A 15,513-nucleotide genomic window follows, 5' to 3' on the forward strand; every position below is an offset into this window, starting at 1 on the left:
TCCAGTTTGTCACTTTATGGGAAGTGGTACATGATGTACATTTTTTTGAGTTGCCAGATTAGATCACTTGGAAGTGGACAACAATTGAACTTTACTTCTCAAAATTTTTATTACACACCAAGATATATACAATACATTTAAATATATAACAAAAATTATGCATCTAAAAAAGCTAAAATGATGCAGTAGTACAAGAATGTGCCAAAGTTTGGTAATTTGAATTCGATCAAACGCATCATTCTCATGTGTGTCCATGGCTATTTCGTACATTTTAATGCGGATGTGAATGGTCATTGGTTACAGGAGAGGGGAAACTACAAACTTGGAAGCGGACCGGCTGTCGTTATGTAGAGGCATCGGAGGAAGGCAAAAAAGAAAATAATGGCATAATCTTCTAGTGTAATTGAGATGCAAATGCACCAGTACTACACCCAACTACTTGCTGATCTCGACTGAAACTGGCTCTTTATAAGAAAAGGCACATCGTGTAGCACAGCCTGCTAGTCGATACATATCCAAACGCTCGTGTCGCTGGTTCTCATATGACACATCATATCACAGACTCCTAGCTTCTTCCTCCCCCAGTTATAACACCGACGACACGCAACGCAATGGGATGGAGTCAGGGAACTGCTGGGAAGAGGAGGCGTTGGGAACTGCTTCTGTTTGGCTGTCACGGGAGGCGGCGCTCGTGCGATCGCCGGTTTGCCGAACGAGGCATCCTAGTTCGCAGGATCTGCCATCCCGCTTGACCGCCAGTTTTCCATCATCTAAAGATAGGCTAACAAGAGAGCCAAGCAACTGAACAAGGGGAGCTTGCACCACACGAGCCACTGACCCTCCTTCTGGTTCCTCGTCGTTCCTGGAAGATGTTCCAACTTCCAACCATTATCGATTTTTTTCAAATCGAAAGGTTGAAACGCGCATATGGTTATACTGTAAGTAGGTCATGATAAAATGCTCGTAATAATCAACCAAAATCCTAAACCCGGCGGCGTAAAACAATGGAGCGTGTTGAATTTTCGATATGCAAACAAAAAATCATGGAGCAAAAACAACATGCACGAACCATATCGTTAATTCTTCAATAATATATCAACATCCGTGTTTTTTTTTTGCGGAAAAGATCTGTGTTAATTCGTGAGCATCTTACATGTTATTTTGGTGTGGTGTACAAACAGAATGAGCAGTGAAGATGGTAGCAGATCCAAATACAAGAGGCCCGGAAAAAAAAACTCTCGACGATCTGACCTGAACACAGCAGAGCTTTGCAGAAATCATCCATCTATGGCCATTCATATCGTACAGAACAGTAGTACATGATTTTTTTAGCAACCTGGGCAGATGCTCTGCCTTTTCATTATAGTAGAAGGAGCAAAGTATTTACAAAGATGTAGCAAACAAACCAAGATTACAAAGAGTCACCGGCTCGAAGCCGTCGAAAGGTACAAACGCATTGCCACCTACGTGGCAACTTTTTCTGTCTTTGGGGAGGAGCGGCCGCCTGTAAAGGACACCAAGTCCTTGGCCGACATTTCGGCCGGGCTACGGGAAAGGCACGAGAAGCAATCTCCAGACCGCACGGGTCCGAAGGGATGCCCTTCTCGCAAGCTTTCTTCTGGCCTCCTCCACCAAAGACCTTGCGGGGGTCAAGCTGGCGGATGGCACCCTCGGACGCCACCTCTCCAAGAGCCGTCTTGCTGCCGACGGGGACGGTGCGCAGGACGACGGTGAAACCAGGCACCGCCCCCACGCCTGAGACACTTCGCCATCCCTACAGGCCGGGGGACATCACAGAAGCCGACCCTCCATGGGCCCGAAGTTTTTCTATTGATCCCACTGAAGCTGAGGGATGGTAAGCACGCCCTCTCCAGCATTCTTCTAGCCTCAAACCTAAGTACTTTGGACCACCCAGTCTGGGGGTCGGCCATGGGAAATGAGAGGAAACATTGCTAGTTAAAGGGAGGATAGGAGCAAGAGCCGGGGAGCTGGAGCGGCAAGGGAGACCATGGACCCCTATTTATAGCCCCATCGGACGCTAAGCCTTAGCCCAGTAGTGTGGGCAAGGTCTGTAGCACCCGTGAAGGCACAACGCCTCACAAGCAAAAGATGCCCTCGACGACCGGGCCAAGGCATGACCAAACAAGGCAAAGCCGAAGCCCCTGGACGCTGAGCAGTGCAGCATCGGCGCTGGCCGACTGCCCTCGAACGGCACGTCGCGAGGCAGCCGGGGAAGGCAGAGCTGAGACCCTGCGCGCGGGACAGCGCGGCGTCAGCACTGGCTGCGGAGCAGCAGGCGGCATCATGACCCAGGCCCGCTCAGGGCGCTGACGCGTCTCGTCACCGAAACAAACAAGAAGGGGCGCGCGCCTCGGAGTGTTTTTTCTACAGGCGCACTACCCCAGCGCCTGAGCTGCCGCATCCAGCGGGCGAGCGCTCAAACACGCCCAGCGGGGGCGCTGCGCCAATCGATCACATCGAGAAGAAAATCGCCAAAATACCCTCTGGCCGAGTCCCCCGACTCGATCAAAGGCTCAGGGGCTACTGTCGGGTACCATAACTATGGGGCACCCTAACCTTGGGCTAAAACACCCCCAACACACGCAGAACAAAATTCGGCACCCGGGCCAGACCCTTCCCAAACTCGGACGCCCGAAGCTTCTTTAGATACGAAAAACCCAAGTCACGCTCGGCCCACGGCCCAGCTCCACGGAGCGGCCCCTCCGAGGCCTCGCTAGCCGTGGAGCCACCTCCGCCCCGCTCGAGGGTCTTCCGCCGAGGCCCCTCGAAGCGAAGGCAATCTCCGACTCGCTCGAGGGTCGCCCGCCGGGGCCCCTCGATGCATGGACAGACTCCGCCTCGCTCGAGACCGCCCTCGGCGACCGGAGCGGCGGCCCAACCACCCGACATGACGGGGCGCATTTACTCGCCAACTACTCCACGGCATGGGGCGTGGGTTGGGCGGTGTCAGGCGACGTCAGCTGGCGTCGGCCATCATGCCGCACAGCGGACGTGACCAGCGTCCCCTAAGCATGCGCCCGCCACTGTGCCGCTATTCCCAGCATGGGGCAGGAGTGCGGAACTCTGTGCGGACTTGCTTGACACCTCCTCCCACTGTGCTGCCTACCCCTTGTACCTTTTTTCCTTGCAGGACCCTCGGTGGGCATGGGCGACGACCCTCGAACAACAGTACGGCTCTTGACCAGGGGAAGACCTGCCCGGCGGCGCACTCGACGTCCCACCTCCTCTGACGTGAGGCACCGCGTGCCCAGCAGTCATCGCCATGCCATCAACTGGCGCTATAGGACGCGGACACGCCCTGGGCACAGTCAAAGGACACGCAAGGACGACACCCACGCCCGACGCCGCGCTCCACAGCGCTCGGCGATAGGGAAGACCAACTGTTCTCCCCCGGACCGGGAGGAGAGGAGGCGACCCGTAGATGTCCTACATGTGTAACTCTCCCCTCCTTGGTCTATAAAAGGAGGAGGCAGAGCCTCGTTCGGAAAAAGGAACACCGGCTCACGCCCACTACACCTCTCGATATTGGCACCCGTCTCAATCAACCCTAGTGCACAAGGGACCTGGGAGCTTTCCTCCCTCTCTCGCACAAACTTGTACCCCCTACTACAAGCACTTCGGTGCAAGTAATACAGTGCATAGCCCTCTGCTGGACGTACGACCTCATCGGCCGGACCCAGGATAAATCCGGTGTCACTGTGTTTCTTCTTGCATCAACCATCTAGAGGCAGGGACACGCAACATATTCACTAGTTGGTGCTAGACCGTGAGGTCCGGACACCGACACTAGGGCAGGGGCCGGGGCCGGGGGTGGTAGGGCGGGGGCGGGGGCGGCGAGGCGGGGGCCGCTCGCCCCTGGGATAGGGTTCGACACCGCGCACAGTCAAAATGAAAAAAAAATGGTAGGGCCCACAGTTGGCAATCCGAATAGAGGACCACCAAATTGGGGGATTAGGGAGAGATTTGGAAGGCCCACCCTCATTTGAACGGTCTGCTGGAGATTAATTTTAAGTAAATTGCATCCACCATACAACAATTTGGTAGGTGGGTGCAAATTGGTCCAACAATTTGTAAAGTGCTCAATTTAGTACAATAACTTGACAACTAGGTGCATATTGATCCAACAACTTAAAAAAATATTTAATTTAGTGTAATAACTTGGTAAATTGATGTATTCACAGTTCAAACGTTGCAAGACAATATATTTGCTAGCGTCATGTCACAATAAACAGTATATTCACATCAGAATGTATTATTTGACCATAGATTTTCATATCGCAATGGACACTAATAATTTTATTCTCAAAATAAATTAATTATAATTTTGTTAAAAATAATATATTATTTAACCACCATTACAACATCAACATATTAAGCATAGTAGATGAACATCAATAATTCTTAAATTTTATAAATGGAAATTATTGATGGTTATCCGATTGTTACTTTTTAACTATGTACAATTTTGTATTAGCTCAAATTCAATCAATTCATAGAACTACACCATTAGCATCAGAACTGAAATGCTAAATTTGACAAGAGAGACCTGAATTCTGTGCTTCTGCTCATATATTCAACAATGCTCATGTTTGTTTGTATTTATTAATTTATTTAGCTCATTTTCCTTTCTAATGAATATAGGAGGCTTTAAAAATATATGTACCAAGTTCCTAAAAGGTATCAATAGCTTGTATCAACATATTGACTTTTTTAGTTTAACAGTGCACAGCAAGGGTGAATTTTTCAATATTGAATATCAAATTAAATATTTTTAATCAAAATTAAATCACTTTACAAAAATAATTAATGTAAAGACATAATATTAATTTCTAAGCATCGAATGCACCTATTTGCATTGCATGTTTGGATTGTGAATGCACTTAGTTGCCAAATTATTACATTAAATTGGGCATTTTACACGTTGTTGGACCGATCTGCATTCACCTGTCAAGTTATTGTACTAAATTAAACATTTTATAGGTTGTTAGACTAATTTGCACCTACCCGATAAATTGTTGTATGATGGATGCAATTTACTCATTAATTTTTTATACCCATCTAGCAAACATGGAGATAGATGGTAGCTGCTCTGCTCGAGTTGCTCTAACCATACGAAGAAGCGGAGGTTGCATCTTGGGAGCGTGGCTCACCATCACCTTGCTGAATCGTTGTGTAGGCCATTGTGGCAACCAGATCTGATCCTGAAATCGCGTCAAATCAAAAGGTTGAAACGCATATGGTAATACGCTAACTAGGTCATGATAAAATGCTTGTAATAATCAACCGAAATCCCAAACGCGGCGGCGTAAAAGAATGAGTGAGCGTGTTGAATTTTCGGTCTCGGACGCAAAGAAGAAATCATGGAGTGAAAACGACATGCACGAACCACAAGACAATAAAAATCCCCCAAAATACTTTCAAGAATTATAGCAACATCCGTCCGTGTTAATTCTGTTTATAGTGAAAAGATATGTGTTCATTCGAGAACAGCTTACATGTTATCTGGTGTACAAATAGAATGGGCAGAGAAGATGGTAGCAGATCCAAATACAAGAGGCGTGAACAAAAAGACACACCGAGAACTCTCGACGATCTGACCTGAACACTACAGAGCCGCCTTTGCAGAAATCATCCATCTATCGCCATTCATATCGCGTACAGAACAGTAGCTCTCTCGAGCACGAGTCAATCATATCAGAATTTAGTCAGGAAAAGAAGACCGGAGCAAAATCGCCTTCTCTGTTTTCGCTGTTATTTGTTCGTGGATCCTATCGCTCAGAGCCGCAGCTCCGTGCAGAGTTCGAGGGCGTGGTCATCGTCCACCGGCGCCGGGACGTTTAGGTCGAACGGCGCGCGGGACCGGACCGTGGAGGCGTCGTCGCCGTCGTCCACGACGGAGGCCGACGAGGCGCAGTCGCTATGGCAGTCGGCGTCGGGCGCTGCCGGACGCGGCTTCACCGACCGCCTCCGAATTCGAGGCGCCACCGCAGCAACAGCAGCCCTGGGCGCCCCGCGGGGCCCGCTGGAGGACTCGACGGTGGAGCCGGAGCTGCACGTCGGCGCGGCGGGTGCCGGCGCGACGAGGCCGCCGCCGCCGCAGCCTTGGTGTTGGGAGGGCAGCGGGAGGCGGGATGCGGCGCAGGGGAAGTTGGTCCTGGCGAGCGGGCCGCGCAGGGTCCGCGCGGCGACGTCGTAGGCGCGCGCCGCGGCCTCGGCGGAGTCGAAGGTGCCGAGCCAGACGCGCGCGCGCTTCGCCGGGTCGCGGATCTCCGCCGCGAACCGGCCCCACGGCCGCTTCCGCACGCCCCTGTACCGCGGCGCCGCCACGGCCACCGCCGCCGTGTCGCGCATCATCCTTGCCCGCTCAGCCTCAGCTACCCGATCAAAGAAAGACAAACCCCTCGACGCGCCGCGCGGCTGCTCGTCCTCGGCGGAAACGCGCGGGACTCGACTCGGCAGCGCGGCGGAGAAGCGCGGGAGGAGGTGGACGCGGTGCGGTCTGGTCTGGCCGGGGAGAGGCGGGGGTGGGGGGTAGAAGAAGGCGTGGTGGTGGGGGGAGGAGACGCGGCCCGGCTCGCTTTGGGCAGCCGCTTCCCACCTTCCCCGCCGCTTCCTCTTGGCCTCGCCATTATACTACCCGTTCTTTTTCCGATTTGATCTCTTCCTCCGTCGCCGAGTTCACTTTGTGCTCCCGCGTCTCGTTGCCGCGGAGCAGCAATAACACGTTTCGATTTGTTTTCGGCCCGGCCTCTCCCTGTCGTGTCTTAGCTGCTGCCACGCCGTCTACAACTCCTCCTTGCATTGCGGGGTCGCTGTGCTGTCCACGACTACGTGGAGCGGACGCCGGCCGCAATAAGCGAAAGGGTTCGCTCGCATTTACCTGGCCGCGGTGCCGTCAGATCTGACGCGGGATTCGGATCCGACCGTCCGTGCGGCGATCCCGGAGGAGGGTTGAGTGACGCCGCCGAACACCACGTGTGTTTGGATTTGCAACGGGCAGAAATCATCCCAATCCACGACGGAGCTGGGGCCATGTTTGGTTTGGGATGCAAAAAATTTCGCGAAAACTTTTTTTATTTTTAATCACTAATTTAGAGTATTAAATAAGTTTAATTACAAAACCACTGGCAGGATTCTTGGTAAATTCGCGAGACCAATCTAACGAGACCTTTGACCGCAAGAGTAGATGATGGTACTGTAGCATCACTGTAGCAAATCATCGATTAATTACCGTCAATAGATTCGTCGTGAAAAGTTACACTCATTGCTAAAAAAAATTTAGGAATAGACTTCATTTAGTACTCCATACGGACATTCGTCTTTTTGTGTAATTTTGATGTGACTGGTAACCAAATATGGCCTAGATTTCTGTGAGGGAGGAGAGTTGCTGACTGTGATGGGCTACCTAAACCCTAACCAAATACCGCAAGATTAGATGATTAGAAGGATTTTTACCGGGCTTGAAAGAGAGGGGGCGTCTTCATGTGATGGGCTGTGCTGTGACCGTTTCTCGCTGTACGGAAGGGAAAGAGATAGCATGAGTTAGCAATGAATGGTATGGAGGTTTAAAGTCCCATCTGGCGCCAAAGATCATCGGCCAAAGTTTCGTGGTTAATTGGTGCAAATCAGCCCATAACTAGACATCAATAATCTAATGATTCACGCTAGTCCCAAACATTTCGGTTAGAATCACAGTTTAAGTGTAAGTTAGAAGCAAGGTAAAATTATTTGCACGGAGTTGTTTACCGTTGCAACCAACTTCAGCCGAGGGGAACTACCGCATGATGCCGGGGTTTTTTTTTTCTTTTTGTCTCGATTGCTATTTGGCTGAATGCTGTATATTTTGAAACTGACCGTTACCATTTTCTAATGCAGTGTGGGTATGCGGAGAGGAACTTCGAATTGGGTCGATCACACTTGAGGAGTTGCAAATTGGCATTTGCTAGCGCGCACCACCGCATATCGAACAAGAGACCTATCCAATGCTGAGATCAGTTGTTCGAGCGGCCAAACAAAGCGCCACGCTACCTTTCTTGCCTACTCTAACAAGAATCCGTTCCCGGAATTGGATTTGGTTTTGCATTTGCATTTGGATAAGAAGGAAAAGAAAACATGCGGACAGGTGGGCTCCTTGTCACGGCGACGGCTCAGGGTCAGAGGCTCAGAGCACCCCCGCCGCCTGCCGTGCCGTGCCGTGCCGTGCGGCGGCTCAGCTGCAGAAATCGGCGGCGGCCGCGTCGAGAACCGCCCCCACCACTCACTTCACCTCCACCCCAGGCCCCAGGCCCCAGCTCGACGGGCTCACAAGCCTGCCACCCCACCCCCCAGCGGCCGGGCCACGAGCACCACAGCCGAACGCCGCCTACCACATCGCCTTCCGGAATGGTGGGCCCCCGCAGCTACCGCGGCCCCGCAGATCAGCTGTCTGGGCGGCGGGCGAGGGGCCACAGGAACCGCGCCGCGTGGTCTCGGTCACGCACTCGCAAGTCCCGCGCCGCCCGAGAGAGAGAGGGCACCGCCTTTTGATGCGACGCGACCCGCTGGGATCATGCGGTGGGAGCAAGGCCAATTTAACGAGGTTTTATGACATTAAATTAAATATTATCGTATTTTGCTGACATAAATAAAAGAAGAAAGATAAAATTCATCTGATATAATTATTTATAATTTTTAATTTAGATAACTGTATTTATAATAAAACTCCCACCGCTCTCGACTGAGACTGCCCAGAGGCGAGGCGATGGCGTCGGGGCCCGCTTTTGAACGCGCCGCAACCCCGCGGGACCGGGTCGTGCGGCGCGCGTGGCGGCTGGGTCAGCGGGCGAGCGCGGGACGGCGGGAGCGAGATGGAGACTGTTTGGGCCGAACCCACCGAGTTCTTTTGGGCCGGGCGTTCCTGTAAAAAACCCGGCCTGCTGTTGGAGCCCACGGTACGGTGGTGCGAGGTCAAGGCGCCACGTGCCCAACGCCCGGCGCGCGGCCGATGGGCAACGCCGCGTTTGCCGCGGCGAGCCCCATTAACCCGCGGGAAGGCGCTCCCGCGCGCGCGCGCCTCTGCCCGTGTGGCGTTCTCCTCCAGGCACCAGTTGCCTGCCTGCCTCTCCGGCCGGGCCTCTCCTCCCTCTCGTCTCTCCTCTCCTCTCCGGACTAGACTCGAGAGGGGAAGGTGAACGAGCCGGGGAGAGAGATGGGGTCGGACTCGTCGCCCAAGAAATGGAACCTCAAGGAGCAGCGCAACACCTACCTCCAGTGGTTCTCCCTCGCCGATGAAGGTTTGCTCCGCGATCCGTCGCGCCCTGTGTCGAATTATTTTGCTCTTTCTTGCGGATCAATGAATGCTGCTGCTAAATCTGATTTGCGCTGATATGGTATGGTTGCGCGATCGAAGACGGGGATGGGCGCCTGACGGGGAACGATGCGCTCAAGTTCTTCGCCATGTCCAATCTCTCCAAGCCCGAGCTGAAGCAGGTGAATTGGCGTATTCTATATTCATAATCCCTCTGTCACAGAGCACAGATTATTGAAACGATCTGCAATTCTGCCTGCATTGTAAGTTTGTAACACGACATGATCGTACGTAGCACGCGAACCTTACCAATTCTTTCACCTGGATTATCAGTTTGCCAACGATCAAACGTTCCCTGGCTTGTTTTCTGTTTACCACTGTCACTAAAACGCTTCCTTCGGATATTTAGGTTTGGGCGATCGCTGACTCCAAGCGTCAGGGCTATCTTGGATTCTACGAGTTTATGACTGCAATGCAGGTTTGTACCGGGCCTGCTTTAATCTGATCTATGCATATTATGGACTTGTTTTTTCTACGGTATATTAAACTGATGGCAACGTGCAGCTGGTTTCTCTCGCACAAGCAGGGAATGAGATCAGTCAAGACACCATTTCAAATGCAGGTACATCAGATTCAAAGGAGATTTAGCTACCAATGGAGATTTAACTCGCCCTTGCTGACTGTTTTCTTTTCCTTCAGATTTGGAAAGGCTGCAGCCCCCCACAATGGAAGGTCTGGCTAAAAAACTAGTATGTCAACGCTACCTTTTAGTTAACTCGAATCAAAGTGCAGAAATAGCACAGGGCCTCATTTATTTCTCTCTTTTCTATTCCTTTACGATTCTTCTTGAAGAAAAAGCACTCTGGGAGCAAGGGTGAGTCTGCTATTGTTGGTATGTGATGTTACCTTAAAACCTAATGGAAGACCTAACCTGTTTTTTTTTTGTCTCTTCTGTAAATTGATTATGTGATCTTACTGGCATTCTCACTCATTATGCAGCATGTCATCCAGCAGAATCACCTATACCAGCCAGCTGGTTTAACTCCAAGTCAGGAAAGAAGGTGCGCCAATAACTAGATGCACGGAAGTGGTTCAAACATTAAATGTATTGTTTTTTTATAGTTTACATTGTGCTCAACAACTATACATATTAATTCTACAGATTCCTTTAAAATCAGTTACTTCAATAGTCGATGGCCTAAAGAAATCATACATTGAGAAGTTGAGGCCTCTGGAAAAAACTTACCAGTTCCAAGACTTCGTGTCTCCCTTGCTGGTAATTATCTCCCTTTTTTACTCTCTCCAGTTTTGTTTCGCAACAAAGCTACATCTTCTGTAAAGTATTGATCTGTACTCTTCATATTTTAAGACAAAGCATATAATGCCCGGCCAAAATTTAAGAAAATCACAATTTAAGCATACAAATAGTTGGATAAAAGAAAATAAACACAGACTGTCAGAAAATGATATTAGATATTAACCAACAATCCTCTTGGCATGTGTGATGGCAAAGGAGAGATCCCATCTGCACACAATGTATTGCTAATTTTTGTTAAAAGCATTTGCATATCATGCTTGTATTGCACATTTGTACAGATTTCGTAAGAGTGTTACATGGCAAAAAAAAAAAAAACCGATGGTTGACACAATCTACTTTTTAGTGGTTTCCAAATCTTGTTTTTTTTAAAGATTTCATATTTGTAGACTAGCAGTGATTTTGATGCAAAGCCAATGGTCATGCTGTTGGGTCAATACTCCACGGGAAAAACAACATTCATAAAGCACTTACTAAAGACAAGTTATCCAGGTGACAAAGATATATAATATACCCATTGTTCTTTATTCACATGATATTTTGAACTTACTTAACAATATCTGCAATATTCCTTGTGCAGGTGCTCATATCGGACCAGAGCCTACAACAGACAGATTTGTTGTCATCACTGTAAGTTCTCTCGTGCAGCAATCCTAATTTGATTCATTCAGTACAGTTCTTCTCCAGCATCTTCTCATTCCTATAACAAATGTTTCCACCCCCGCAGTCTGGACCTGATGAAAGATGCATTCCTGGAAACACAATTGCCGTCCAAGCTGACATGCCATACAGTGGCCTGTCATCTTTCGGAACAGCATTTTTGTCAAAGTTTGAGTGTTCTCAGATGCCGCATCCAGTATAATCTTTCTCTTGCAATGAGTATTTAACTTCACTTTCTTCCGTTTCCCTCGCGGTAGAAACTGACATTTCCATTCTTTGTGAAGTTACTAGAGCATGTAACCTTCGTGGATACTCCTGGAGTGTTATCAGGGGAAAAGCAGCGAACACAGCGCAGCTATGATTTCACTGGAGTTACATCATGGTTTGCGGCCAAGTGTGACCTTATTCTTCTCTTGTTTGATCCACATAAGCTTGACATCAGCGATGAGTTCAAGCGTGTGATTGGATCACTCCGTGGACATGATGACAAAATACGCATAGTTCTCAACAAGGCCGACCAAGTTGATTCACAACAGGTGAATATTCCTGCTTATCCCCATGCATTCGCCCTTTCCCTCAACACGTCAGCATATTCTATTTTCTTGCTCCTATTCGTATACTCTTGAAATATACGACAACATACAGCTACATACTCCCAGTTAACCCTTCTTATTATTTTGGAGCTTTGTATTTCAACAGTTAACCCTTCTTTCTAAGCGATTCCCAGTTTTCTGACGGGGAAAATATATATTTTTCAGCTGATGAGAGTGTATGGAGCACTATTATGGTCTCTTGGGAAAGTCCTGAACACACCAGAAGTTATGCGTGTCTACATAGGGTATGGCAACTGGAGACTTACCATTTGGCAAATAATCAATCAGGTATTACTAAGACAGCATTGGTGTCACTGGAAAACACTAAACTAATTACCTCTTCTAGTTCATTCAACGACAAGCCGATCAGGGAGACAGCGGCTGGCCCACTGGGCATGGAGCTGTTCCAGAAAGAACAAGATGACTTGCTCTCCGACCTGAACGACATCCCTAAGAAAGCTTGTGATCGTCGGGTGAGACACATCACCATAGTCAGAAAACAGTTTTGCTATTTCAGGTTTGCTTGTGTGATAACGATCTTTTGACGTTTGGAATGCCAGATCAACGAATTTGTGAAGCGTGCGAGGGCTGCCAAAGTTCATGCGCACATAGTCAGCCATCTGAAGAAAGAAATGCCGGCACTGATGGGCAAGGCCAAGGCTCAGCAGAAGCTGCTCGACAGCCTCGACGAACAGTTCGCCAAGGTTGCAGCTGACCCACTTCTCATTCCTCAAACTTGTATGCAGGCATCCATCTACACTGTCTCTGAAGCTGAAGCTGAATCTGTAACTCTTGCTTCTGGCGTGGCGTGCAGGTCCAGAAGGAGCTGCACCTGCCGCCAGGGGACTTCCCCAGCGTGGAGGAGTACAGGGAGCTTCTGAGCTCGTACAACTTCGACAAGTTCGAGAAGCTGAGGCCCAAGATGGTTCAGGGCGTCGATGACATGTTGGCCTACGACATTCCGGAGCTCCTGAAGAAGTTCAGGAACCCCTACGACTGAAGGAGGAATCCCCCGAGGTGCCGTAGCTGCAATGGTCGAGTCAAAACCGTCTGTTTTCTAGAAATTCAATTGTTCGAGACGGCAAAAATTCACACTGTAGCCATCCTGGACTGTCAAACTTATCGTTCCTGGCGATTTCCTGTCTCATCGCAGTTTTTCCTTTTTGTGTGGTGATCTCAGAAGAAGATGAGGTTGATCGGACTTGGGCCTCCAAGGTCTCACCTATCTGCATTGGGCTGGGCCTTCAAGGTCACACCCACCACGTTTCATGCCGGCGGAGACCGTAGTAGAGGCTAGACAAGCCGGAGAAGAGGTGACTCAAAACAGGCAAACATAGGAGTATTTCGAATAATAAAAGAGCCCTATACTTTTAATAAAATAAGAATAAAAGGAGAGAGAAGGTGGCGCGGTGAGGCAGCCGGTGACCGTAGGTCTGAACTGAACGGACATGCGGAACCACGAGGTCCGTGCACTGCGGCACACGAGAGAGGCAGACAGCCGTGTGCCGCCGCCGCGCCGCTGCTGTGTCCTGACCTGAGACGAGGACCGTCACCGTTTACGTGGTCGTAGCAATGACCTCCGTCGCCGACGCCGTCGCCACTCGCCACCACGGGGGAACAGGACATCCTCCTCCTCTTCCCCCATTGCCATTGGACGGCAAGGCAAGCCACGCGAAACCTCTCGCCGTCTCGGTCAGATGATTCCCATCCGGTCCTCCCACCCATCCCCGCTCCCAAGTACTAGAGGCTAGAGCCTAGAGGAGGCAGTTCCCACCCACCAAACCCAACTCCACAACCTCTTCCCTCCCTCCTTCCTCGTTGAGCCCCCAAAAGGCCCCAGCAAACCCTCAGCTCAGCAAACCCGCAGGAGGGAGGGGAAGCGGCACGAGCTGCGCTGCTGCCATCCCGCAGCTACTCCGAACAGCAACGTCTCAGCCGACGGCAGCCGTCGCCACCTTCCCACCAACTCCGCCCGTCGCCTCCCCGTTCGGCTTTTCGTCGAGCAGTTGGTGGGCACCAAACCGGGCTGCCTAAGCCGGGCTGGGGAGCTAGCGAGCTCGAGGGAGTGAGATGAAGAAGCTGTACCAGGGGAAGGGGCGGCGGGTGCACCCGGCGCCGGCCGACGCGGCGGCGGCCGTGGCGCTGCCGGCCGCCGTGCTGGCCCTGGCGTCCGCGCTGACCGCCGAGGAGCAGGAGGTGCTGGCCTACCTGCTGTCCTGCGGCGGCGCGGCGGGGGGCCGCCCGCGCCGCCGCCGCGGGCCCCACCCGCCCGAGATGGGCTGCGGCTGCTTCGGCTGCTACAAGAGCTTCTGGGCGCGCTGGGACGCGTCCCCCAACCGCCACCTCATCCACCACATCATCGACGCCGTCGAGGAGGGCGGCGGCGGCGGGAGCGGGGGCCATCCGCGCCGCGGCCCTTCACGCCGCCGCCGCCGCGGACGTCGCAGCAGCGACGCGGCCGACTACGAGGACGCCGGGGTGGTGGACGCCAGCACGGACCACCACCACCCGGGCTGCGACGGAGGGAGGGACCACCACGGCGAGTACGAGGGCGATGGCGATGACGAGGGGGAAGAAGTGGCCAGCAGCATGGACGGCGACGAGGATGACGCATCGGTGGCCAGCGAGGGCGACTGCAACGGCGGCAGCGCCGAGAAGAGCACGGTGGGGAGGCTGGTGCGCTTCATCGGGGAGAAGGTCTGGGGCCCCTGGAACTAAGCCGGATGCCCGCTCGTCTGTTCTTGTAGATTAGGGGAAGGAAGGAGACCACCAAGGAGGAGGGTCTCGTCAAGGTCAGTACCAGTAGTAGCTGTTTTGATCAAGAGCTTATCTGCTCTGCGCACTTTTCCTCTTCTTTCTTTTGTTCAATTTCTTGCACTCTGGTGAGCATGTGAGGATTGGAGTGGGGGTAAAATCAGCACTATCTCATCCAATTTCAGCTCCCCAGTCCCCACCTTCTTCCTCCTCTGTACCATATTTTTGCTCCTTTGGTTCAACAATGAACTTCTTGCAAGAGAACAAGTTTCCTTTCCCTTCCATTTCTGCATGGTGTCAACTGTTTGGTTGGGCACTGACTTTTACCATACCAGCACTGTTGTTGTGTGCTCGTGATTCATGTGTGTTGGTGTCAACAATGCATAGGGATGATGTTTGTTTAGCAAAACTTTGCATAAAGCTTGGCATGTCTGCAATTGGTGGTGGCATCAAGTTATGCCTGCCTCGTTGGCCACTTCTCCTCTACCATGGAAAGGGAAGCATCTGTGCAAAGCCACTGGTTTTTTTCCAAGTTCGTTAAGCGTGTTGCGTTGCCTGCATTAGTGGGGTTCCATCTTCCTGAATAATGGAATCATTAGGAGTAGCATCTTTGATTTTGTCAGTTGTGCAGCTCTCCTTCCCCACCAACGAACTTTCCGTTTTATTAAAAATATGATGCACATTGATATTGGTGGTGGTTAACTAGGAGCCATTCTGATCAACGTTTCTTCATTCATGTTGAAGAACAGCATGGGTTCATGCTGGGTTTCTTCGCCCCCGCCCCCACAAAAAAAAGAAAAAATTTCCTTGGCATTTTTCACCTTTATTAGTCAGCTTGTGCAGCTCCCCCCCCCCCCCCCCCCACCAACAAACTTTCTGTTTTA

At 51.1% G+C, this 15,513-nt stretch overlaps 3 protein-coding genes across 4 annotated transcripts; 2 read left to right on the forward strand and 1 right to left on the reverse strand.

Annotated features, from left to right (window-relative positions):
* Positions 1-4,889: 4,889 nt before the first annotated feature.
* On the reverse strand, positions 4,890-6,702 carry LOC120642803 (ethylene-responsive transcription factor 7-like). Of its 2 annotated transcripts, none has more exons than XM_039919401.1 (2): positions 5,620-6,702; positions 4,890-5,216 (listed from the first exon to the last, which is right to left on the reverse strand). In XM_039919401.1, the coding sequence occupies exon 1, from the start codon at positions 6,373-6,375 to the stop codon at positions 5,797-5,799; it is 579 nt and encodes a 192-aa protein (XP_039775335.1). In that variant the 5' UTR covers positions 6,376-6,702; the 3' UTR covers positions 4,890-5,216; positions 5,620-5,796. The 2 variants fall into 2 exon arrangements, with proteins under 2 accessions (XP_039775335.1, XP_039775334.1); XM_039919400.1 differs by having other exon boundaries at positions 4,890-5,222.
* Positions 6,703-9,208: 2,506 nt separating this feature from the next.
* Positions 9,209-13,019, forward strand: LOC120642804 (EH domain-containing protein 1-like). The gene is made up of 16 exons (XM_039919402.1): positions 9,209-9,293; positions 9,410-9,489; positions 9,717-9,785; positions 9,872-9,929; positions 10,007-10,056; positions 10,160-10,199; positions 10,307-10,368; positions 10,470-10,583; positions 11,012-11,114; positions 11,203-11,252; positions 11,350-11,478; positions 11,567-11,818; positions 12,041-12,120; positions 12,222-12,348; positions 12,436-12,579; positions 12,690-13,019. Exons 1-16 carry the CDS (start codon positions 9,209-9,211, stop codon positions 12,873-12,875), a joined length of 1,629 nt encoding a protein of 542 aa, XP_039775336.1. The 3' UTR covers positions 12,876-13,019.
* A 502-nt stretch (positions 13,020-13,521) lies between these two features.
* LOC120642805 lies at positions 13,522-14,913 on the forward strand. The gene has a single exon (XM_039919403.1). It carries the CDS (start codon positions 13,946-13,948, stop codon positions 14,591-14,593), a length of 648 nt encoding a protein of 215 aa, XP_039775337.1. The 5' UTR covers positions 13,522-13,945; the 3' UTR covers positions 14,594-14,913.
* Positions 14,914-15,513: the final 600 nt, after the last annotated feature.

Source organism: Panicum virgatum, chromosome 7K (assembly GCF_016808335.1).
Source record: "Panicum virgatum strain AP13 chromosome 7K, P.virgatum_v5, whole genome shotgun sequence".
NCBI lineage: Eukaryota > Viridiplantae > Streptophyta > Magnoliopsida > Poales > Poaceae > Panicum > Panicum virgatum.